Source organism: Labrus mixtus, chromosome 22 (genome assembly GCF_963584025.1).
Source record: "Labrus mixtus chromosome 22, fLabMix1.1, whole genome shotgun sequence".
Classification (NCBI taxonomy): Eukaryota; Metazoa; Chordata; class Actinopteri; order Labriformes; family Labridae; genus Labrus; species Labrus mixtus.
The window spans coordinates 10,161,315-10,187,599 of NC_083633.1; the positions used below are offsets into that span (position 1 = coordinate 10,161,315).

Consider the following 26,285-nt stretch of genomic DNA (forward strand, 5'->3'; position numbering starts at 1 on the left):
GGGAGTACAAAACAGTGTTTGCAGTGGTTGGTGAGTTTTAGTCCTTTGGCATCCAGATGTCTGATTTTTTTTTTCTCTCTCTGTCTCTCTCTCTCAGTTTGTCAGCTCAGTAAGCAGCAAATCCTGGAGGAAGTCCACCAGTTCAATAAAGGGGACCAGTGCAGGGTTGCAGCCCTCCTACATGTGTGAATGTATGTGTGTGTACTGCTAAACCAGACTCAGCCTCGTGGCTCCTTTGAGAATCAGCATTACTTTGCTCACAGTCTCTCTCTCTTCACATGCTGTCGATCCAGCTGAGTGGGTGAAAAAGAGAGCGAGTGAGAGAGACAGAGAGAGAGGTAGCTTGTATAAAATAGCAGTCAATCACTCAGCACCATCAGCAAGAGAGAGAGAGAGAGAGAGAGAGAGAAAGAGAGAGCGAGTGAGTAATAGAGAGAGAGAGAGAGAGAGAGACCCTGGAGGAGCAGCCAGTTGTTCGTCCCTCACTCCAGGCACTGAGTTTATAGGCAGCCAGGCAGATTTTCTTGGCTTAGACACAGCGCTCATGACAGGATTAGGAGCCGGGGACGTGGGACCAACCGGTGATCTGCAGGTCCTTGTGGACGAGCCAGAGCCAGATTATTTTCCTGCACAGGTAGGACTTTATCCTTAAAACAGTACAAAAGTGACAAAGGTGTATCAAATCGAAAGAGCAAAAAGCTGCTGCAAACACAATACACACTCTATAGTGCAATACTCAGGGAATTATTTTTGGAAAGTTTTTTTTGGCATCACAGTTTTCTGGGTGATCAAATCTGCCTGAAAGCTAGGAAAAGTCGACAGCAAATTATTCTGATCTTGATACGAAATTTTTATTCGGTCACAGAATATGTAATAAATCAAAGGACTAACTGACCTCCTCATTTTCTGATTCCATTGTTCCCTAGACATGGTGACAGGCATGCTCTGATAGTGTAGACAAAGAATGAAAACAAGTGGATCATGCTGAGAGCTGACTTAGTGCTTTTGTATGATTCATTTAAGGAGAACTTAAGTAAATGCAAAAACAAACAACAGTAAAGAATGTGTTCAGTTTCAGATATTTATGTAACCGAATACAATTTTAAGATCTCTTGGACCGCTGAGGAAATTGAAAACATATGAAGATATGAATGAACAAAGCCAAGCTGCAAAGATGATAGCCTGCATAGCAAACATATTAAACATAATTCATCACATTTCTCTGATACACAGCATTTGTTTAAACATGGGGGAATGCATTCTTCTTATTATTCTTATCAAGACACTGAAGTTGCATTTTGTTCAAGCTCCAAATAATTTCATAAGCAAACTCACTTTGGAGTTGAGGTCTTGCAAAGTTTATGGACGGGTATTGCACTCTAGAGTTGATTTCAATTTCCTCTCAGCGGAAGATAAGTCCTGCAGCAAAGAAATCATTCAATTTGGGGATGCTTCCTGTTATTGTTATGTAACTGGCTGGTTGTCCCATCCACCATACTTTAGGGGCATTCAGTTCCCTGTGTAGTTCAACAGAAAGTGCTAAGCCCCACTTGATCAGAATGAGGGGTGAATTTACCCACTTGGACCCTCTTTACTGTGAGAAACAACGGTTAGTCATCTGCAAAATGACTCATTTTCATTGAATACATGGGCCATTCTTGTATGAAAAGGAAAAAAGATACAGGGACTCTGGTGTTAGCTTTGATTCAGTAGATTAGCCCAATAAAAATGTTGGCTGACATGCCAAAAATCTTAGAGTGTGATTTTTTTTAAAAAGCAAGAAGAAGTGGTGCAGAGCTTATTATACAGGTTTAATGTGTAAGGTTCATCAAGCACCAGTGTGTGTTGTGTGTGTGTGTGTGTGTGTGTGTGTGTGTGTGTGTGTGTGTGTGTGTGTGTGTGTGTGAGTACTGATGAACATGTTTGGGGTTACATGCCCCATGTGTAAGTTTCAGTAAAATTCCAGACTCATGCAGTGCGGTGTGGAGCAGTGTGTGGTTTCACTCTGGAATCCTACAGTCAGGAAAAAAGGGAGGAAAATAAAAGCTTGACTTGCAAGATTGGTCTCATTACAAAGTGCGGGAATCCCTTCTACTTAAATTTCTGCTGTTTCAGCTTGCAGCAGTTTAGGTGGCACTCTTTGGAGTAAGAAAAGCAGCAGAATATAGGGCTGGATGTGTGTTGAGGCAGATGTGTCTGGAACCAGTACAAAGCAATCAGCATAGCTTGTTAATGGGGAGACATTGTGTGTTTTTTTTTTTGTTTTTTTTTTTGGGGGGGGGCATGTGTGAGCTCTGTTAAACATCTCATGACAGTTTATTAACTCCCATGGTCTAATGATGCAGTTTGCAAAACATTCAAAATCTGACATATTTCAGCTTTATAAATGATCCCCTGCTTTGTGTTTTATGACGAGTGTTTCATAGTTATCAGTTATCAGAGCATGATTAAACACAGCCAAGAGACAGAGGGAGACCACACTGATGCCTGCATAACGTCAGCTGAAATCTCAAAGTTGTCACAGAGATGAATGTGCATGAGACGATGACCTTTTTTTAAGGGTTGTAGATGCTATTCTCGGGGTTTGTGTGGACTCCAGAGAGTATCAGGAAGCTAATTTCTCATACAAGAAACAAAAACAAAAGCCTGAAATTTGGCTTCTTTCCAAAAGAAATAGGTTTTTTGAGTTCTTTGCATTTGACCCTTTTTTGAAAGTGTCACCGTCTCCAAACTTTTTTCCCCTCTCGCCTCCTCTTTCCTGCAGAACTGAACGTGTCTGGTTCCAATTAGGCTCTCAGGGATGTGTGAGGGGTTCTCTCTTTTCTGCTTGCTCCCTCTGCATACACAGTATACAGTATGTCTGACTGTGTCATTGTATCATCCTCTGCTTTGGGCTTCAGGGCTTGGGGTTAGACTTTTTGTGTCCTTTGTGTCTCTGTTCTTAATACTGTCATTCTTTCATTCTATTCGACTTCTTTGTTATAGCTTGATGGATGGTCTTTAAATTGGTAACAAGACTTTTAGTCAAACATGTGCTTTACATTTATAGAAAATAAAGCCTAAAGGAAACAAAGTAAGCTTAGTGGGAGGTTGCTTGCAGTGTAAAAAGCCTTCACCTTTGAGCTAGGATCTTGTTCTTGTCCTCAAACTCTCCTATACTGTAATGAACTGGATGGTTTGTAGCTGAATGTTTTACATTCTTCAGTAAGTAACTAAGGAGAAAAGGCAGATTTATTTTTTTGGAACCTCCACAGCTTGTTCTCACTTTCTCTCTCGAACACAGTGGCTCCTGTGTTTCTGTCTGTTTCTTCTGGAGGTCTGAACTCCTTCCATCCTCCAGTGGCTTGTCCAGTGTTATTGGAGCATGGAGGCAGCCAGTGCAGTTTGGGAATGTGCAGCCTCAAGACTTTTCTAGTAAGAAGCTGTGACATTCTCAGAGTACTCAGATGTGCAGCTTGATAAGATTTGGCAGTTTTTGAATGAATTACTTATTTCTCAGCCTGGTTTGATGTGGCAAAAAGTTAGCGAACAATCCAAACTTTTAGAAGCTACAGAGCTAGCTAGCTGTGACAATAGCATTCATTTGCTGACACATTGGTCACTTGGTGAATACAATGTGAGTGTGAGTCAACCAAAACAGAAATACCAAAACAACTTACTAAAAGCCTCTAAACTGCCCCTAAACACCAAGGTGAAAACAAGAGTTTGATTGTTGTCTTTCAGTTCATTGTGTTCAAGTCACGTCTTCCAATTTTGCACAGCCTGCGTGAAATATTGATTATTGCAGCTTTAAGCCAGGAGCACATGTGTTTTAGCCTGATTATGCAATGTTCTTGCAGTGCTGGGAAAAAAAGAGTGGAAGGTCATTTGCGGTTTCGGATTCATATCAAGACCAGTCATAACAGTTAGAAGGGAAGTTTATTTGAATGACTGGCATCTGGACAAATCCAAAAGGGATCATGTATTTTGACCCAAACATGTAATCCAAGAAGGTTTACTGTATTGTTTTTGAGTGCTGTTGGCTGTTTCCCCAGTTGTGTGTTCCTGGTTTGACATAAGATCAGAAGTGTAACCTGAAACCCCTCCAAAAATAAAAATAAAAATCCTACCGGTAGAATTCCCCTTTAGCTGACACATCATTGTGTTTTCTGCCCCATTCAGCTTTTGACATTAATCTTGTCTCTGGGTCTTCTCTCCTGTCTTTCACTGTTCACCCTCTGCTTTCTTTTCATATTGAAACCTTGTTTGCATGTGGTTTTCAAACATGTGTGCTGCCTCCATCTGTATTTCTCTTATTGTCAGTCAGTGTTTCCTTTCCCACCCCCTCTTCCTGATGTAGGTGGCTTGTTATGGTCTAAGAAGCCAACCTGCCTTTGCCTCATTTGGTCTGCTGAGACCAAATGACCCATCTGATCCCGTAGGCAGCTTAGACGACATACACAGAGGGATTCAGATGTGGTGAAGTTGAATATGTGCTGTACTAGAGTCCAAGACAAAATTCCCTGAGGTTCACATGTTGTCTCTTTGTGTGTGGATGTAAGATTTAATTCCCTCAGTTCATTCCTGCAGTTGGAGAGCCTGCGTGTAGGTTATAAAGAACTGTTTTATATAAGTAAAGTGCACTTTTTCCATACATTTGCACTTTGACTTTTGCTCCTTTGGATGTGAAATGTAACTTCCTTTCACCTCGGAAATGACACCACTGAAGTCCTGGCAAACCACCTGGATAAACCACACTTTCCAATTGGCTTTGCAAAACCGCCATGAATTATGTATAGATGTGTGCTACTACACATTCCTAAACTGAATCTTTAACATACAGTATATTGCTTGACTTTGATGTCTTATGAATAACAGCAATCAGAAAAGAGTTTGACAATGGAAACTAGTTGCTTTAACTTACAAATAAAGGCATTTTAAAGCTGGCACAGCAGGGAGACACATGCGGTTCAGCTGGAGATGAGTTAAGTTTTAAGTCCCCACTCCCTGCACACACACACAAATTCCAACCAGCGATACAAACACCGCAGACATTTATCCAGTGGTTTGTTTTGATTGAGAGGACACTTGTGCTCAGGATTTGCTGTCCCTTTCTCATCCAATAGACTGACTGTAAAAAAAAAATTGTGTTGAAAAAACATTCCGAAGACTTAATGCAAATGACCCAATGGTGTGTCGTTGTTTATGAAATAGCTGAGCAAATGGAAAAGCCATTAAGAGTCCCGCCAGTGCCAATTGGTAACTGAATATCTATCACAACTGATGACATTGTCATACTTTCACTATTACCATGGCATTCATCTGAAGCATTTACTGGCAGTCCTGTCTGATTGTGGTCTCCCAGTGAAATCTACCTAATGTGTTTCAAATGTGAAAGGACTGAAAACTGAGCCAAAATGTCAACAAACAAAAAACATCTAATAATTAGCACCCAATATAACCAACTAACTACTTACTGTTAATAGAGTAACCCAGAGGCCTTTTAACAACTCTCTTGTTAGCATGCAAGACCTTGTGTAAACTGAAAAAAATGATAAAACTGTCAGCCAAATATGGCACTACATAAAGTGCTGAAGACTGGAACTTACAGAAGTAACTCACTTTTCAGTCTGGGGTTTAGTTTCCTTTGGATTTCAGACACATGAAAAAGTAGTATTTGTTCAAAGAAAACATATCTCACCCAAGTGTTTGAAAAAAAAACAGACGTTAGCTAAAGCCTAGATGGTGAACAGACATACAGTAAGTAAGACATTTGAATAGGTAGGTTTGTAGTATTTGTAAGGTAGGTTACTGCACAGCACTTTGAGTAGCTCTGTGACGTCTTAGTTTTGCGGAGCAGGGCTTTTAGTGAATTGCTAACATCTGCATGCAAACATGCTCACAATTCCAGTGGAGTGTCTTATGTTAAGACTGACATAATATTGACCATTTTCATCTTCTTCAATTACTAAGTTATCATACTATTGATAAAGAGCATACAAAGTAGTTCTTTGTATTTAAAGCTTAATGCTAACTTGCGCACGCTAACATGCTCACCATGCCAATGCTGACAAGTGTAACCAATGTTACGCTGTCCTAATGTTTGCAATGTTCATCTCCTTCATATACTGTCGTTCTGTTATCTAAAATAAAAAGTAGTGATCTGTGCTTTTTTGAGCATGCTAACACCAGAGCTGCCAAGTCTCACGCATTTACCTTGAGAGTCATGCAACTGAGCATCTTCACATAATCACCCGCTTATCCGCTAATTTCACACAGTGAGAAGCATGAAATGCCCCTCTTTTTCCCCCTTCCAATATATGTCCTCACTTGCTGCTTGCTGTACTTTGGGCCATATTCTGCCATTGATTGACTTCCCAGATATTAACCCGAAGCAACCATCAGTCTCATGCCCAAATCTAACCAACCCATCCCAAACTGAAATGTATATGAATGGGATAAGTTACTTCTGATGGCCACTTTACATCGTGTGACATGCATTGTAAAAGCACTTTAAGTTGTCAGAAGACTTGAAAAGCGCTATACAAGCTCAAGCTCAAGCCCATTTACCATTTACATCTTCCTGTGCTAAAAAGCTTCTGATTCCCTAAACATGCAGGTTTTCCTATGGTGCAAAATTAGACATATTTAGCTACCACATCATACCAACTAACTAACTTTTAGTCTCGATCAGTAGACTACAGAATAAAGTGGCAGCAAGAAACCGTCTAAATGGTGAAGAAGAAACTGTCAGAAAACCTGAAGGCTTTCTGCTGGACGTGTACAAGCAGAGGGAGTCAAATACTTTGGATAAGCATTGACTGACCAGAGGGAGCCTGGAAGCTAATTCAAGCTGGTATGGACATGAGGTGAACCACAGGGATGGGCCCTGCCTGAGTGGGCTTGTTATGGTCACAGCTGGAATGTGTCTTGGATGCTGCAGTCTAACCGTGGCTATACTTTTCTAAGAAGGGCCCCTTCTTCCGAACAGCTGTGAAGTGGAAAAGATCTGAGCGGTACCAACATGGGTCCAAAAGGTTTGGGGACAGTTAATTAATTACAGAAGGGGGAAAAAAATGAAAATAGAGAGAAAAGGTCATGACCATAAGGCATGTTTGAGGCTAGTATATTTACATGTGGTTGTATTCATGTAGCTAAGGCATTTTTTAATTTTCAAATTAACTACAATGACTTACTGATATTATAGATTTTAAATAGATCAATTAATAGAAGATCCTTAAAAGGGAAACGTTATCTCCATACAACTGCACTGCATGATTCAATTAAAACGGTACCCCTAGGGTTTGATATTATGTAAATGCTAATATGCTAACAAAGGTAGGGATGAAGAAGACTGCAAGCAGGCAGACAGGGATGTAAAAAATGGAAGGATTCAAACCCTTTTTTTTAATTCAGCAAATGTTTGATGAGCAAGGACGTGCTTTGCGCACATTTGGTAGGCTGGTATTGTACCATTACACCTGGAAACAAGAGGTTACGTAAGAATTCAAAGAGACTTTTCATGTTATGAAGGTTTATAGAAACAGAAAATAAAATACATTTGTAGTTGTATCAATTGGAAGCATGATGTTCATCCCTTGGGTTAACTTGGATGTATGCCACAGAATTCTGTGGCTGTTCTTCAGGTTTCTGATGACTATTTTAGTGGACCCGTCCTTCTATTTGTTTTTGGATGATACTGAACTATGCATTTGCTCTTAGCCGATCCTATAAATCTTGTAATGTTAGTGCCATGCTGTGCACTTAGCTGCACTGATCCAATGGTACAGCTGGATCTCAGTTCTGTATATAAACAACCCGTACCAGACCAAATGACTTCACCTGAAAGCTGTTATACAGAGAGGATGTGTCTGGGTCCACTCACTCAAGACCCCTCTCCATGCTTTCCCCATCATTAGAGTCTAGTCTGGTGTTTGTAGTGGCACAAGTCTTGCCTTGTGTTGAGGCATGTCTTTCATCGGGTCAATGTAACACAGACAAAAGAACATTGTTGCTGTAGATGTACAGTAACCGTGCACCTGAACACACAGAGAAACCTAGAGGATAAGTGGTCTGCTTGTGCGAAAAATAAACAGAAAGAGAATCTGACAGCTGGTGGCTGAAAAGGTCCGATTCATCCAGTTCCTGTTTAGTTGCAAAGTGTTGTTGCGAGAGATGGCTGGAGTTAAGGGAATCTAACCTCCATGTTTGCCTAGTTTATTACGATTGCTAGTTGGACAGTTGAGAAGCGCCAAATGGACTGGAAAGATCGCCCCTTTATACATTCTCAGCTGCTTCTGTCTGTAGCTAGCTAACATGCCCAGCCTGTGATTCACAATGGAACGACCCCATATGCATTGACGGGCTTGTTCCACTGTGGGAGACACTGGAAGACTGTGAGGGGGGTTGCGGTTTGGCACAGTTGGACTCAGTCAGCAAGTATGTGTATGTGTGTGTGCGTCTGTGTGCATGCATATCTTGGCAGACCAGAAAACTAGAAAACATATACATTAACCCTACAATTGACTTATTCAGCACACATTGAGATGTAAACAAGTGGCAAAAGAAGTTACAATAGCCATCATTATCAGGCTTTAAATTAGATTATGTCTAGACTTTAAGGATTTCATATTTGTGGCAGATGATAGCTCCGATCTTTGGCAGCACAAATGACAAGAAGTTATGGCTTCAAAGAAAGGAGACAAAAAGACAAAGAGGGTGTAAGTCAAACAGCTGTCACATAGCGGTTTCATAATAGTAGTTGTGCCAAGAGTTTGATGAGTGGTTTAATTAAAGCTACCACCAACAGCCAGTTAGCTTAGCTTTGCAAGTTCTGACTTTTTTTTGCAATGGATGGATGTGCAAGCATATGTCATGACAATTTGCATTTTTTCAATGGATTCAAGATACAGAAAGAAAGTGGTGGGAATCTTAAAGACATCCAGAAAGAAGCACATTAGGAAGAGTCAAAAGCCAGGGAGGAAGCGCGGTTAACTTCCAGGCCTGTTTAGTTGAAGGAACGAAACATGCATGGGGTTTCCCTGAGAGAAAACAGCTCTTCATCACAGCCACATTTTAACCCTAAACATGTTAACACGTAACAAATGTCTGCCTTTTTTCCCCCTCCAAGCCCCTTTTCCTGTTTCCTCTACCCACTCACCCTTGCAAAACGTCCCCAATAATTTTTCCAGCATGTGCAGTGTAACCACTAATGTCCACGTGTCCACATGCTACTATGACAAATTCCTGTACATGATTTTGTTTTTTAACACAGTGATTTAGATTCTCTTTTGTATGGACTATTGATAGTCCAGTTACTGTTAATGTATTGTCTTCTTTGTTGTATATGGCCAAGAGTAGCCTCAGAGATGTCACCTGTTGGTTTTCTGAAGAGGCATTCTGAAGCTTAACCATGGCATCGCCATACTGAAAATGCCATCTCCACTAACTCCTCATCAATCTAGTTATAGGCAAAGAGTGAAAGAGTGGAGGCAGGTCTTAAGCCTCCTAACGAACAGTAACTACTGTACATGCGCACTTGTCAGTCAAATTAGAAGATGAGCTATTAAGACCAAAACAGTTATTTTTCAACCAGGCGCTGAACATGCTTATATCTGCTGTAAAAAAAAGGCATTTTAAAAGGGTGTTTTTGGAGCATCCTGGGCTTGGGTTAGGGTTAGGTTAGGGTGTCATACACACAATGAGTCCCCCCACCTGTCAATAAAGACAGGTAGTTTTGTAGGGAGTCAAAGAAAGGCACTGGCCGACGTTAGTTAAAAGTCCTGTCTTCCTGATTACTTGACTAAGTATGAACAGGTTTAGGGGTAAGTCCCAGGGTAAGGCATTCAGAACAGTGTAATGTTGATAACCAGCTTCGTATGACTGTTAAGCACATGCTCTCATGTTAGGGTTAGTGGAGCCAGATAACTCAAAGATACCCTGGGTATGTTGAACTCACTTCGTAGTATAGGCCCCAGGTGTGGGGAGTATAGACTCTTGGACTCCAGTGCTCTGTGCTGAGGTAGTAGAGGATCTCCATGTGTTTTCTCTCGTTGTCTGTGTGTGCATATACACAAACAAAGAACTTTTGGTGAATTTGTTTTAATTACTAGTCTCTCATTGAGTAACTTGGGGTGCTGGGTAGTTTTGTTGCCATATCATTTTTATGGCCTCCCTTGTAGCCTTTGCTATTTGTTCAGTGTTTTTTGGGTCCCCTGGACGATTCTGGTTCGAGTCAGCTTCTTTGCAGCAGCGGTTTAGTTAATCATTTTCGGTGCATTTTTAGAAGGTTGTTTTGGCTCTTTACAATTTCACTGTGTTCTCCCCCCAAAGCGATAGATTGGCTTTTTGTGGTTATCCTTCTGGGATAACTTAAAGACACCCCTGAGTCTGAACCATTGTCCCACTTCCCCCTTTCCTGACAGTGTCAACTTGAGCAGAATATTACTGCCTTTGAACTGCCCTAAAACACTGACTGAAAGTGACGGCAGACCGTGATCCTGATACTAATGTTAGAAAATGTAAACAAGCTAATTTTAGCTAATTAGTGCTCGCTTATGTTTTGATGATTTATTTCTTGCCCTTCACTTCTCAAACGGCAGCATTATTGACCATGCATGGTAGATATAAAAAGCTGTCTGTACTATTGTAGGCTTTTGTCTTGCTGGCAGCGTAAGGAGAAAGATTCTCCACCTTATATATGTCGATATCACTGCAGTGAAGTCCTGGCAAGGACTTTTCTACTTTTTAGTGATTGAAATAGTGCCCTGGGTGCTGTATAAGGTTTGCAAGTGCCTTATGGGTTATCACAATATTTCGGTTTTCAAGTGATGTAAATGTGTTGCTTTGAAGAGATAATAAATGAACAAGCCTTTTGCTGCAGCTCCACATGAATGAAAGCTATGAACTGACAACAAAGGAACAATTTTCATTTGTAACATGTTCAGTTACAAAAAACAAAAAAATAAAATGAGTGCATGTTGGAATATATGCAGATACACACAAATGTATGCTGTTATATGATATAATGTAAATGGTTAAATAAGATCTTAGCAAGTGCCTGCAAATGTCCTATGAAACATTAAAAACATTAAAATAACCTCTTCCTCTCTTTCCCCTGCTTTTTTCTCTTTCCAAACACAGCTGTGACCAGCCTCTTGTGTGCTGTCACACCAAACCTCTGACAGCCGTCTTCCAAGGTTGACCTGATTACTGAGAGGCCTCCCTTCCTCTCCTTTCCTCTCCAACATCATGCGTCTCCTCACCACCCTCCTTCTGATGCTGCTGCTCCTCCGGTCAGCCGAGCCCCGGAGAGGCCCACGGTCAGGGGTCATGGAGCGGAGCGCCCTGGGCCGTGTACGGGGCAGAGGCAGGGCTGGAGTGATGAGACGGCAGACTCAGGAGTGTAAGGAATACATAGAGGCTGGAGAGAAGTACCTGGACTGTCAGGACCGGCAGCTGACTACTGTGATGCAGGACTGGCCTAAAGATATTCAACATCTGCTGTTGGCGAGAAATAAGATTCAGGTACACCCTGACTCTCGTGAATTTAAAGAGACAAGAGACAGAAAAGTCTAACAATAACCAACATCTTTTGAAATGTCAAGTACAGTTTTGTGGAACAAATGCATCAATTTCCTTCAAATTTACATCTCAAGCTTCTTACTTTGACCGTAAACCCCTCCAGCATGTTGATACCCTGAGCATCTGTGCACCATTTATTTGGACCCAGATCAAAGACACATTTTTCTGCGATGTGTGTTTAGCTTTTTGCATGTTGGAGACAGCCCACAGGATGTATGTGTGTGCCACAGGTGTTGAGAGAAACAAAACAAAAAGCCTTGCCAGCGAAGTAATAAGTATTAGGAGATTAACGAGATATAAACACTGATTAAAACGGTCAAAAATGAGTGCAATTACACTTTATTTTTGCCCCATTTCACTTCAAAGAGCTGACTTGTTGAATGAATGAGTGGTGAGGTAAATAATGAACATACGAGGGTTTAGTTTAAGGTGCATCTTTGGCACGGCTGGATAATTGCATGTTAAAACTACGATCTGAGTCCTAAAACTTTATTCTGCAATTTGTACTTAAAGCTGCATTATATATTAAAAGGTCATATGAGTATTTCTGATGTGAAATTTTGTGCTTCCAATTTCAAATGCATCGAGAACTAAAATCTTGATACTGTACTGCAATCCCATTGGTTCTTATTTTAGTTTTTTTTCCGCACAATTTTTTGCATTTCCCGTTTTTACTATTTTGGTTCTGCTGTCAACACCCCTTCAAAATGGATCAATAGTTCATGATAAGCTGTTGTACATATACAGTAATGGAACTTTAGAATTTGATAACGTGAACCTGTCTCACCTGATTGGATTAAAGTGATTGCCGCTTGGTGGTCATTGGCTTTTGCTTCTAATAAGTGATTACACCTGTGAGCGTTTTAAGGAAAATCAACGCCTTAAATCAGTGCAATTTGAGTTGCATACCTGAACTATAGCTTGCAGGATTTGCTCCATTTATTGACAGCAAAAGTGCAACAAGAAATATCTTTTGACAGCAATTACATAGAAACTAAACATTCATGTCCCCCTTTTAGGTTTTGAGGGACAACATGTTCTCCCAGTTCACCCAGCTGAAGAGTCTGGACCTCCAACAGAATGACATCTCCATGGTGGAGGACGGCGCGTTCAGCGGCCTCTCCCAGCTCACCACCCTGCTGCTCCAACACAACGGACTAAAAACAGCCTCTGAGGAGCTCCTGCTCCCTCTGCCCCACCTTACCTACCTCCGTATCTATGACAACCCTTGGAGCTGCGACTGCTCATTGGACAGCCTGATCAGGACCCTGCAGGTGCCGAGCAACCGCAACCTGGGCAACTATGCCAAGTGTGCAGAGCCACTGTCGAAGAGGAACCAGAAGTTGAAGAAGTTGAGTGTGGAGTCGTTGTGTAAGAATGACAACCAGGTGGATAGCAGGCCAGGGGGTGGAGGAGGGGGGCGACCGAGGCCTCCACCAATCAAACAGAAGCCAGAGGCGACATCTATGTGCCACACCTACATGTTTCCCAAACCTCGGCTGGACTGTAGTAGCAAAGGTAGGACTGTCAAGTTGTGTGTCACTTTGATATCTTATATGATGTCATTTTAAAATGTTGAAATGAAATGTTACACAAACTCTAAAGGATGTTTTGATGTTTGGATATCTCATGACACAACTATTCTACACATGATGCGTGAAGAGTGAAGTTCATTTAAAGCAGCTCTACGTTGGTGTACACACCACCAGTCTCATCAATGTATCATTTCAGTGAAACTTGGAACACAAATCCATTTCCTCCTCAGGATGAACAATCAATGCATAACATACAAACCTAAATTCCACACATTGTATTTATTTCTTATCAGCGATGGTTTAACTGTAGTGATTGGTAAGTGATTTTGTGCATGTGGATTGTTGATTGTTTTATTATTTTTAGCTTTTGATACGATGGAGGCAGCTGCATGTGTGCATCGTATTGTATGGTATAGCATTTATAGGTGCTGATGATAAAAGGTAATTTTTTTTCCGCTTGCTCAGCACTTTTTAGTCTAAATTAATCCTTGCTTGTACAATGAAATTTAGCAAGAGAAAACTTCAAATGTTTTCTTTGCGATGAAGCCCAGCAAGCAGATTAATGTTTGTTTAATTAAGACTGAACCTCACAGGGGGGAGGAAAAGACACTTGGCTGATCCAAACTCTTTCTTTTCCAAAAAATTGGCACACAGAAATAGCAATTTGGGCTTCCATGCACGGAGCACAACTTTCTAGGACACATCTTACATTTTATTGTTTGAGGTCGGTGTTTTTGGTGAGCTGGATTGTGGTGTGTTTGTGTTCATGTGTGGTCTGTTGTGATGTTTAGCGCTTCTCCGATTTCTGCAAACACAGCTATTGCATTGTATTCTAATTTGAATCATGCATTTCTTAACTTTCTGCAGATTCTTGTTCTCAAACTAATTCAGAAGGCAGTAAAAACCCCCCCAGCATTGTAATCTGGTAGTCTTTTATTTCAGTTTAGTCTCTGAGCCAGCGTGGGAAGTCAAAAACTGCAGAAAGGATGAAAACAGGCAGGATTTAATCAGTACAAAAGCGTTTCCAACTTTGTTTCAATTCCTCCGCTTTCACATCTGGCTCTTTGTGTAAAAATGCCACTATGAGGCTTCTATCATACAGGCTCTAACTTCTCCAGGGCTCCATAAAACTTTTGTTTCAATGTCCCTTTTCAAAGACAGACCAGAGGCAGCGAAGAAAATTTCTCAAATTCGCAGACAAATCACTTTTTGTTGCTTTAATGTGGGCTCTTTATTCTTCATTGCTCTCTCATCTTCTCCCTTTAGTCCGTTTCCTGTCTCACCAGCAATCTTTATCTCTGTCTCGCTCTCTTCTTCAAAGCACGAACACGACCCCTTTTGACGCCCAAATACCATCTGCTGTCAACACACAGAACTGAAAGATGGTTTGTGTCTATGTTTGAGACAAGGGGAGCTCCCAGATTTAAACGAGCAATTGAATGCATCTGTAAATGGAAAGCTTTTGCCATTCACAGAAGGCAATCTTTCATAGCGCCTGAATGAGCCAAAACCACACAATGCTGCGTCTGTGTTGTGTAAATGCTCAAAGATGCGTTTTTGCACATTTTCCATAACTTTTTTTTTTTTTTTGCTACAGAAGGACGTTTGAATCATTTCATTATCTGAACCACTTTTTCTCACTGATAGATTCTCCCCTTCATCTATGGACATGTTTTTCTCTTTTTTAATGCCTGGTTATAACTCCACATCCTGCCTCCTTCTACATCATGCCCCACCATGAAAGTGATACGTGATGTGTGAATGTTGCTTAATGTACTACAGCTGCTGTGCGTGATGTTCAATGCATGCTTTCTATGCTTTTGGTTTACAAGGACCCACATATAGTGGAACTGTAAGCTGAGAGCAGTAAAGGTTTTTCTCTTCACTGCATTCCAGCGCTTGTGTTTTCATTAGCTGCATTGGTTTCATTAACTGTCAATCATATTGGAATCTAATCACAGATACCCTCTTCTGTTCAACAACCTTTTACACATGCTGGCAGAGAAGTGACACTCTGTAACATTTCTAGAGATTCTTTTGGGCCTTTTATTTGACAGGACAGTTTTACAAAATCAGTTATCTTTATTGAGACTATAACCCAATTATATTTGACAAATTCCATTAGAAAAAAGACTTGAATGAGTTTTAATATTAGTTAAACCAGTGTGAAAACGGCTCTTATACATTACAGGTGCAGACGGACCACTGAGGGAATGCTACTGTCAAAATCATGCTAGTTTTCTAAAATGACAAACCCTGCCTTTAATCACAAAATGAATTTAGTAATTAAGTATAAGTTTTAAGTGGAATAAGTTTTATTGGAATAATGATGTTTCCACAAACCTGTCAAGTAAACACATGATGTCAGGAAAGACCACTAGCCAAACCTTAGCTTGGCTTGGTTCACAGTTTGTTTTGAGCTAACCCTTTCATCCTGTTTTCCCCTCCTCTCTAAATGTCTTCCTTACTCTGGTCTGAAGACTGTTTCTCTGAGGTGAACCACAGCAGATTTCAGGCTCCACATCACTCTCCCTATGACATACTGAGTGGTTAGCGTTAGTATCGGAGCTCCTAAGGCTCTGTTTCTCAAAGATGGAACTTGGACTTGTTACTCTGTGGTTATAACGATCAATTTAAAAATGTTTAAACCTCACACTGGACAATTTACTATCAAAAGCTTGTATATTTATACCGTAGTCACAGTGAAGCTATCTTTTAGTCTTTTACATCTAATGTTTAGAAATACTGCTTAGAATAAAAAACATCAGACTACAGTTTGTATGGTCTATCCGAGAAAACTCATAGTCAAGCTTCTCATTCGTAGTATTTAGAAAAAGTTATAGCCACTATTTAGAATTAGATGTTTACCTGTTGGAGAAACCTGGCATCTCAAACTCAAAGAATACATGTCTCTTGACACGTTCAAGCTACATTTTTTTACTTTGAGGTCAAGTCAAAGTGTATTGTTTGTCTGAAAAGTATTTTTTATATTTTTGTGTATTTTAAATAGGCCTATAAAACATAACCATAGCATTAACATATAAAGTGTATAGATACTGTATAAGTAGGCTTATAAGACACTAAATATATTCTGTATATGTAACATTAAAAAGTCATTAGAGTTAGTTTTGTACACACCTCTTGTTGCTTGGAAACCCACCTACAGAGGGGTATTAAATGTATTAGCCTGCCTTTAAGACTGGGCTCAAGGTCATAAAGTCATTGGTTTCATATGTAGCATAAATCCTCCATCGGAATGTAGGGCCCTTTGAGTAGGCAGCAAAAAATGGACTGTGTGTGTGACTGGGAATCAGACAGATCTCCACACACACAGTGCGTATCATATTAAGTCAGGGTCTCCCTGGATTACTTGGACCACAGACAGCAGGCAGCTTGTCAGTAAAAAAATAAATAAAAAAATGATTTTTCCATAATGTAATGTAAGCTGGATGCAGAGGTGGAGAGCATGAATGACAAAGAGGACAGTATCAAACATCACTCTCTTCTAACAGCAGGATTTAGCTGCTGTCTCCTCCCGTCTACACTCTGTGAACTGTACAGCTGTTATGAAATAGAACTGATGTTTCACTTCTGGGGTTCAGGGTTTCCCGAAGAATGATGACTTCATGCTGGGGTGAATAGGTCTCTGAGACACTGTGAGAAAAGTCCATGGGATATAAAAAAACCCCACTGAAACCAATTTCTGGGTTATTTACAGAGAGATGGAGATCATTCTTGTTGTTTATTGCCAAGATTTGGATGATAAGGTTATGGTTAGGACTTTGGAGTTCAAAAATTCAATGGAATGTTTTTTTCATTATTTTGTAATTTCCAAGACACTGGTGATATGGCAGAAAAAATAAAAAAGATGCCAACACATGCACACAGATGCATTCTGGATATTTTCATCGTAATTTAAAACATTCCTAACTTATTTTCCTTCTACCTTTACACATCTAGATGTTATAATATATGAGGTTAAGCAATTAAATCATGAGTGACCTCAATAACATGTGTTAAAAGTCTAGAAGCTATTTAACATTTGAACCGACACACCGCCACCTAAAGCACATCTAGTGCTAAGAAAAACACATCAAGAAATCAGTCCCCCTGTCAGACTCTGGGGCGGGGGTCCAGACCACAAGAATTTGCAGCCATATGCAGAGCTGACCCTCGAGTAATCATGTCAGCACTGTGACAAATTAACTACTTCCTTTTCCCCTGTCCAAACAGCATGCTATTTATACTGCACCATCAGCTCCAATAGGAATAGTTAAAGCTGCACAATTGAAATGCATGTAATAATATATTTCCCCATTTGCAAAAGGAATATTTATATGAAGACAATTTACAGAATATATGGTGAAAGAAAAGAGGATAAACAATTAGACTTTTAACACTTAGTGTCATTTTGAGTGTTAAACCAGAGCCTCTCAAGGAGGATATGTAAGTCCAGACTCCTTCTAAATCATGGAGGTAGCTTAGCTCAGTCCATTCAAACTATGTAAATACTGCTGTGCATACATTACAGCTTACAAGTGTTTAAATAATGGAACCTGCGCTAGATTTTACGACTAAATTGCTGAATTGACATTTCAACTAAGCACAAAGATAAAAACAAGTTCTATCATAAAGACTCCAAGTCAAAATGATTAATTATTTGTGTTTAACTTATGGTTAAGTTATACACAACCCAGTGCTCTTCTTCCCAGGTGGTAGAAAAGTACTTCTTTTTTTTTTTTGGACAGTAAAGTTCAAGAGGGACAGATGTTCGCATGAGTGTTGAAGTAATGACTTCAGCAGATTTAGCAAAAACCCGGTTCTGAATGAATGACTCTAGCTTTTCTTGACATGCTCTCTCTCTCTCTCTCTCTCTGCATGTTCCTCCATCCCGCTCTGAGGAGGGCCACAGATGTTAGAGTAGGAAAAGGGCTATTGACTTTATCTTAAATATGTGCTCCATTAAGAATCACAAGATACCCTAAAGGCCCCTGATAGAGAGTTTGACTTCCTAAACGCACACTTCAGAGAGCAATGCCAAATAGAGGGACGGGTGCAAAATCTAGAAAATAAAGATCAAGATAATAACGGTTTTATCCCCCTAGAGATCCCTACAGTACATCTTAGCCTTCTGTCACTGTTGCAAGGACAGTGTCAGAGATTCTCCGTACTGTAAAACCCCAACAGACCACAGCTGCATCTGTCTCAGACGCAGAGCTTTTGTTGATTTGTTTTTGGCTCAGTAGTCTGTAGTCTGATCTCTCTCATGTGCACCTGGGAGTTTGTGTCTTGAGTAAGAGTTTTTCCAGCGTTTTTTAAATCCGAAAATCTGCTTGGACAAAGATGCAGACACATGTACACCAAAGGCATGATGGGTATCCCTACAGACCTCAGGTTCTCACTGAAGAGTGAGCTCCTTTTGAACTTACAGTCTGCAAAATGTGTTTCTGCAGCATCACTGAACAATAATAATGACATATCCTGACTGCACTGGATACATCTGTGTGCATGCTGTATATCTTTTTGTCCTGTGTGTGTGTGTGTGTGTGCAATGATATCCCCTTAGTGCATGATGATTTACAGCACCATGTCTCCATGATAAAGCTAGCTACAACATCTGTAGCCGTAAACCGTGTGCATAATGACTGCACCATCTGCTCCATAAAAGTCTCCATAAGCACTCTAACGAGCACATTATAAAGTCTATGTAAATAAATACCTGCAGGAGTCCACACATATGCACCGTCTACAAAACAAAAGGTGATTTTGTATGAAAGTAAACACCGCGTGATTATATCGCAGTCTGTAATCACTGGTCAAACATTCCCTTGTTTCTTGTCTACGCAGCCGTTTTGCAGACCGCTTTGAAAACAATCACACATGATCATTTAGACGATCCAGGACGGGATGCACAGGCCACCTACTCAGTTCTAACAGAAGTAATTTATGACTGGAAAAGCAGATTAGATTTCAAATGCGATTTGTATATCTTTTTTACTGACAGTGACAGGGGTTGCGTATCTTATTTAAGGGCGGCTGTGTCTCAGTTGGTAGAGTCGTTGTCCCTTAACCGGAAGGTCGAGGGTTTGATCCCCAGCTGGGCAACATGTCCGATGTGTCCTTGGGCAAGAAACCCCGAATTGCTCCCGCTGTTTCGTTGTATGAATGGGATTAGTTACCTCTGATGGGTACTACATAGCCCACTGCCATCAGTCTGTGAATGGTTAGGTGTGACATGCAGAAAAGTGCTATATAAGCTCAAGTCCATTTACCATATCTGTTGGAGCGAGAGACACATTTTACTTACTGAAGCTAAACTCAAAAGGACAACTTAGGCAATCAGACCTCGTAGAGTTAATCTGTTTTTTTTTTTAAATCAGGTATCTAGATTCAGCCTTCAGCTCTGTTGTTTCCCCGCTCTGGGCCAGAATGTGTCGACAGTGACAAATCTCCATTTGAACTGTCCAAACTCTGCAGGAGTGATTGTGAAGCGTACCTCAGCGTGGGATTTAAACCTCCAGAGAGGATCTTTTTATCAAAGTGGGAATATGTAGGAATCCCCGTTTAATACATTAGAACCATCAAACAGACATTTTGACGGTGTTCCCAGACGCACACACTCATATTTCCCACCTTGTAAGAGAGTGAAAACACTCTCCCCTGGCACTGACATGACTTATTGTTATACATCGTATCACAGTAGACACCATCTTGAAAAGTTTAAACATTTCTGCTAACCCACACAACATCTTGAAAATATATCAAAATGCAGACACATTAGATTTCCTGCACTTTTATGATTCCAGGAATTGAAGGTCGTATCCTGATTTCATTTTACTGTCACATATGTTTAAATCCTGTAAACCAAGAAACAGGAATGATTCTCTATTTGTTGTGTTTTTCAATCTTTACAAACCCAGCATGTTTAACTCTCTCACTCATTTCGACACACCTCTTTCTAGAGTGTGAAGGACTTATGTTTCTTGTGTCTCCTTCCTTGCAGATTTGAATAACATCCCGTCCGACCTGCCGTCCGACATAGTCAAGATGGATCTGTCCAGTAACAGCATCCAACATCTCAGGCCCAAACAGTTCCTGCTGTCTAAAGACCTCAAGCTGCTCAACCTCAGCAGCAACAACCTGCAACGATTAGACACAGGTAATACAACAGCTTCTGAAACCTCCAACACACACACAACATGGCATGTCCACACATTACAATAAAATGTATTCTTTTCTGATTGTCTGACTTTTGCTTCCGTTTCAATACCGGTTCAGTGTGTAAAAACCATCCCTGGGGCGCTGGAGGCTGTAGTCCTCCAAGCGGGCGGCCCACGTTCAAATCCCACCTGTTCACTCCTTTCCTGCATGTCATTCCCTACTCTCTCTCTCCCTGATTTCCAGCTCTATCAACTGTCCTGTCTCTCCATTAAAGGCACAAAATGCCCAAAAATAAATCTTAAAACATCCTTAACATCTAAAAAAAAAGGCCCGGATATTGCATATTTTTGCCAATTCTGAGCATATCCACTCAGTCATTACCGTCAGGCATTATGCATGAAGAAACTCAGGGTAATTCTCGCTGTCTTTCAGCCTTCATTATGGAGAAATCCCAGAGGATTATGGCTGTATCTGACTAAAATGACTTAAAATAATCCACAAAGTCATTAATGTTGCTGTGTTGTTCTCTGATGTGCGGACGCAGACTCGACCGAGCGTCCATTCTATTTTGTTTTATTTGACATTTTTTTGAGTCTCCCTGTCTTGTAAATGAAGCATGCTTCATAATCACATGCGTTGCATTACAACATTATGTACAAGAGGCAACCGTGCTCAGGCCCAATGAGTCCTGGAGCAGTGTGAGGGTAGGTCCAGTGAGGGACGGGGAGGGGGGAGAATCATACTTACGCACGGTACGGGACAACTTCGCCTCATGTGAGCGTGCCAGGATAAAGGTTTAGTTCAAATCTGAAACATTTAACAACACAGGTAACCAAATGTACAGCTGTCAGGGCCTAACAAAGATCAATCAAATGTTTAAGGTCTTTCATCAGCGAGACACGAGATAATTAAGTGCTCCAAAGATCAATATCTGTTCTGAATACTAATTCTGCCTCCGTGTTAGTGGAGCGCCATTAAAAAAAGTGCACACTCATTACTCTCCAGGCTAATGATGTTTGGGCTCATTCTTCCTGCCCAGGCGGGAAATCCGTAAAAAACACCCTGTTATTTTTTTCTTTCTTTATTACTCTACAACACATGTAAACAATCTGCTGCAGCTCGCCTCAGTGTGTCCAAGACTGTTTGGAAACTGGAGAAGGGATTCAGAGTTTTTTTTTTTTTTTAATCAAAATCAGTGATAGCCATGTGACATGTGGTCTCAATCATGGTTTCTGCTTCTAATCATCCTCACATTCGGAGTAAATAGTGTAATGATGTGTAATGTATAGAATCATTTTCCTAAGGTTGTTTTAATGTTCTCTTTCCATGTGGATGAAAAGGAACCCTGAAGAAAAACACAAAAAGGCTTTTATTATTGGCTTTAGACAGTTTTTGTGCCAGGCTGTTAGGATTTCCGCCTCGCAAATTCCCTGAAATAGAACAGCAAATTTGGAATACTTTAGACTTTACTAAGACTGATGACTTCACTCTTCTTGTCACAATGTGTGGACCCCACCTTTCTGGAAAGGGTAAAGCGTGCAACAATATTCTTAACACCCTTCATGTCACTCTGGACTGCATTGTCTTTTTTTATTACTAGTTGTGAAGCGAGAACTTTGCAGGAGACAATCTTTGAACAGAGGGACTTATGCAACGATGAGATCTGTAGTTATGGTGATGAGAGACTATTTGTTTATTTGTTGTGGAGACTTGTTGCCAAGATCTTCCTAGAGCTGGGAAAGCCTGAAGGGGGTAAATCCTGAATTTATCACCTCTGCTGAAACCGAATGGGTGTTATGTTGATCCTTTGTTCACTCAGACCATTTTTAATGTGTGCGCAATAAAAGTGAGAAAATCAATGACAGGAACACAATAGTCATGAGAAAGAAGAACGACTGGATTATGGAAGAACTGAAAACTAGCTGGGTGAAGAGTTTTCATTTATGCTATATTTTAGACATTTTGGGAAATACATGTATTGGCTTTCATGCTGAGTTAGATAATAAAAAAGATGGTAGTCTACCATTCTTAATATGTACACTAACAACCGGTTAGCTTAGCCTAGCATGGAGTGTTAAACGTGCAAGACCTCCACCTTGACTGTACTAGAACATGGATTGTAGTGAGAGGAAAGGATGGAAAACATGTGCAGGATATAGATTATCAAGAAAAAAAAAGAATGTTTCAGGCTGGCTGTAAAAAGGAGAAACACTAAAAATCTTAATTTTGCAAGTTTCTATTCAGACAGTAATTTGGCCAAAAATGATTTTAAAGAAAGCTCTCTTTACATCACCCTGGAGTGTGAAAACACAAACACAAAGCAACCAGTTAGTTCTTTTCTTTAACCTCTTGTGTCCTCTTACCTGCTTGTTTGGCCAATCAAGGAGGAGCTCTGTAATCAGTGTCACTCTGATCCAACCAGGTGCAATCAATCTGTTCCACCTTTAGCCAGAGTCAGTTTGGCTTTCAAAAAATTACTTAAAAAATGTACCCACTCAGAAGGCACGAGTTATATACGGGATGATGAAGACAATAAATGAATGACCAATTATTTGGAATTTACACAACATCAACACACACACACACAAACACAACCATTCAAAGTGTTGAGTTCCCCAATATGGCTCCATATTGGGAATGGAGGAGTTGTCTCCCCAAAATCTATTACAATCAACACACCAGTCAATCTAAACTCAAAATTTAACACATTTTCTTCATTTCAACCAGACACAATTGCGAATTGAAAGTTTTTATCTAGACCTAAAAACTAGACTGAAAAAATAGTTATTATACCACTGAGGCTTATAGAGTATATGTGAAAATGTGTTCGCTTTGGATGTGCTAGCAGAAGTGGGCACAGTTTCTCAAAAATGTCCATTAACCTGCTAAGAGGCAATGACTTTTTTTTTTACACATATGTTTGTATTGAAAATCTACAAACAATAGAGACTTTTTTTCATATATTACCACACCTTATGGCCCCAAATGTGTTTTCTCATAATCACCGACATATACACAACTGTTGTTCTGTGTGTATCACTCATGCCATATATTGCTAGAAAGCTACAATTCTTGATTCCAAAAAACATTTCTAGATCCAACCAAGAGAGCAGCCACAATCTACGCTTCTGTCAGACCACTGACAAAAAATTGTCTTTCTGAATCCTTTTTCTTACCGTCTGTACTGTACTCTTCTCGTCATAATATTCCAACAAAAACGGTCCTGTTGCATTGACAAGGGATTGGAAACACATTACATCCATAGATCCATAGATTGCTTCGCTGTGCTACTTCATGGGTTCTGACCTTTTGATTGACACCCCACTGAACCAATTAGGACCTTCCATTCGCTGTCCCTATAGGCTTCTCTATTGAATGAGAGCCTGAGTAGAAACAGGACTTTCTTTCTCTGCCCTCCATAGTCAGAATTCCACATGATACAGATGTGTCAGTGGAAAAAAGGGATAAACGATTTTACGCAGTGTCGTCTCTTCTGAGAGTCAAGAGCAAATTACGTCATCTGACCAAGCACCATCAAACTTTGCGTTCATTTTATTAATTAATTGTAGGACTACAAAAAACTAAATTTCCTAAATGACATGAATTGAATTCGTTGCCTTGGAAATCACAATAAAAATAGACCAGTCTGGGCTTCTTGTAGCTAATGAGGGTTAAATGAAGAAGAAGTAAATGAACAGTTGCAATACGGGGAGTAAGTCTCATGAGTCCAGAGATAAGACATGAGAAGAGGGGATATAACATCCTTCCCCCTCCCCCATCCTTCCTTTCCTAGAGTCCCCTCTATCAGGGCAATCTTCAGGGCTGAATGATGAGATTGCATTAGCAGCAACATCTAAACTGGAAAATAATCTCAGAAAAAATGAACGCCCCCTGGATCTGTCTTCTTTCCTGTCTCTGTCTCACACATGTCTTTATTGTCACTTTGTCTACTTCTATTATGTACCACACATTTCTCTCCTCCTCCCCCCCCCCCCCCCCTCCTTCTCTTCCGCTCTGTAAAGATCAAAGCCAGTCTCAAGGCTAGTGGACAGCATGAAACAGTCTCCGCTGTCCCATTACACAGACTGTAACAATGTCTACCTCCTAAAGCCACTGTCGAGTCCCTTACATATAAGACCAGATGTATAAGACTCAGCTTCAAACAGTTATGTTTTATTCAATCAAAATGAAGACAGCTCAGGTCAACTGATCCACCCACATTTAAATGTTACATGTTTAACCTGGCAACAGTTTCCATGGGGAAAAACACTAAGAAAACTCTCTATTTTCTATCTTACAGGCTGAAATAGTAGACGAAAAGTTAGCGGCTAGCTTGTGAGGAAACTGAAGCATTCAAGAGCCCAATATTTAGATATTTCTTTTAGTAAATGGTATAGATAAAAATAAAAATCCCTTGGTAAATACTTGGTTGTCAGGGACAGGCATGCTAATGTTGCTCAATGTGTACTGGTAATGCAAATAAGCAACTGTTTGCATGTTCAGTTCAAGTTTGAATAAACAACACAAACAACCACAGAGGAATTATTCAGGTGTGATGGCACGAGTTACCAACTTATTCAGTTCTGCTTCTCTGCCCCTCCCAGCTGCTTTCGCAGGCCTGCTGTACCTCCGCGAGCTCGACCTGTCCAACAACAGCCTCCATTACTTCCAGTACGGTGTACTTGAGGACCTCTACTTTCTACGGAAGCTCACGCTAGACAACAACCCCTGGATCTGCGACTACAACATCCACTATCTGATCTATTGGCTCAAGCACCACCCAGGCGTCTTCTACACCGGCCTGATCTGCACCGAGCCGCGGGAGTTCAGGGGCTGGCGCGTCGAGGATTACGTCAAGACCTACAACGGGGAATGTCCCAAGGATAGACAAACTGGAGGTGTGGATTCGGGACAGGGGGGGCAAGGGGGGACAGACAATGAAGCTCAGGAGGTTGGTGGGGAAACGGGTGATGGGCAAGGCGGGCGTCTGCCTCAGCCGATAAAAGAGAAGAAGAACAACGGGATTGAAATCATCAGGCTGAGTTAAATACGAGGTAGATCCATGGACTGTTGAGAGGCGTTGGATTAAGATTGAGGTCTGTTGACGGGCTGAAGTATGGATTTAAAAAAACGTAGATTCATAGATTTTTCTTTTTTATTTGATTGTAAATGTAACAATTTGGGATGCAATTCATTTGTGGTTGTCTTTTTTAGTAGTTCTTTAACAAAAAATAAACTTTTTTAATAAAAGGATTTTTAATTTTCAATCTGATAATTCTCTGAAGTTATCCTCTCGGCCAAGGTAAGGTAGAAACAAACTTTTGTTCCCAATTCCAGTCTGTATCAGATCTTAAAACTCCCTAAAAAGATGTCTCTTTGACTTTACCACACACTAAACTAAGTGTGCTTTTTTTCTCCTGCTCTGGAAAATTTGATATTGATCCACTTTGTTTTATTATTAAAGTTGTTTTGGGTCTTTTTATTTTGACTAATGTATGACAATGTCAGCTTGTTTTTCTGGAAATAAAATTGGGTTTATTTTTTCTGTAAGAGTGTTTTACTAAATTATGGACAGACATGATGAAAGAAAAACAGACATTATTGAACTTACCTACAACACCACAAGTTATATATGACTATAAGCAATCATACAATGACACAGAGTTGAATAAGGTTGTGCCCATTGATAGATACACTGAACTGGGAATCCACCAAGTTGCACGAAGACAGAAAACTATCAGTTACTGTATCAAATTATGGAAATGGTCTAATATCAGATCTTGACAGTGATGGAAACTTCAAGTCAGTCAATGTCAAGGTTGTTTATAGGTAATAATACTGTTGAAAAAAAACGTGTTAGCATGCACCCAAGAAATTTAAGTGGACAATTTTCACTTACTGTCAGATAGAGCCATCTGAAGATCAAATGTCAGTAGATAACAAAGATGAATATATTGGTTTTGTTGTGAAAGATTGGTGATTTATTGCCCGTCAAATGGAGCAGGATTTTCCTTCTGGGTGAATGAC

The 26,285-nt window shown here is 40.4% G+C and overlaps 1 protein-coding gene across 1 annotated transcript; it reads left to right on the top strand.

Moving 5' to 3' along the window:
• Positions 1 to 229: 229 nt before the first annotated feature.
• On the top strand, positions 230 to 25,808 carry lrrc17 (leucine rich repeat containing 17). The gene is made up of 5 exons (XM_061029353.1): positions 230 to 634; positions 11,122 to 11,505; positions 12,582 to 13,080; positions 20,101 to 20,256; positions 24,863 to 25,808. Exons 2-5 carry the CDS (start codon positions 11,230 to 11,232, stop codon positions 25,303 to 25,305), a joined length of 1,374 nt encoding a protein of 457 aa, XP_060885336.1. The 5' UTR covers positions 230 to 634; positions 11,122 to 11,229; the 3' UTR covers positions 25,306 to 25,808.
• Positions 25,809 to 26,285: the final 477 nt, after the last annotated feature.

What these genes read in the sequence shown, in the direction of transcription:
- lrrc17 (XM_061029353.1), top strand. Translation starts at nt 11,230, where the DNA reads ATGCGTCTCCTCACCACCCTCCTTCTGATGCTGCTGCTCCTCCGGTCA. An exon ending in TGGCGAGAAATAAGATTCAG is followed by an intron (nt 11,506 to 12,581) that starts GTACACCCTGAC and finishes TCCCCCTTTTAG; the next exon opens with GTTTTGAGGGACAACATGTT. An exon ending in GCTGGACTGTAGTAGCAAAG is followed by an intron (nt 13,081 to 20,100) that starts GTAGGACTGTCA and finishes CCTTCCTTGCAG; the next exon opens with ATTTGAATAACATCCCGTCC.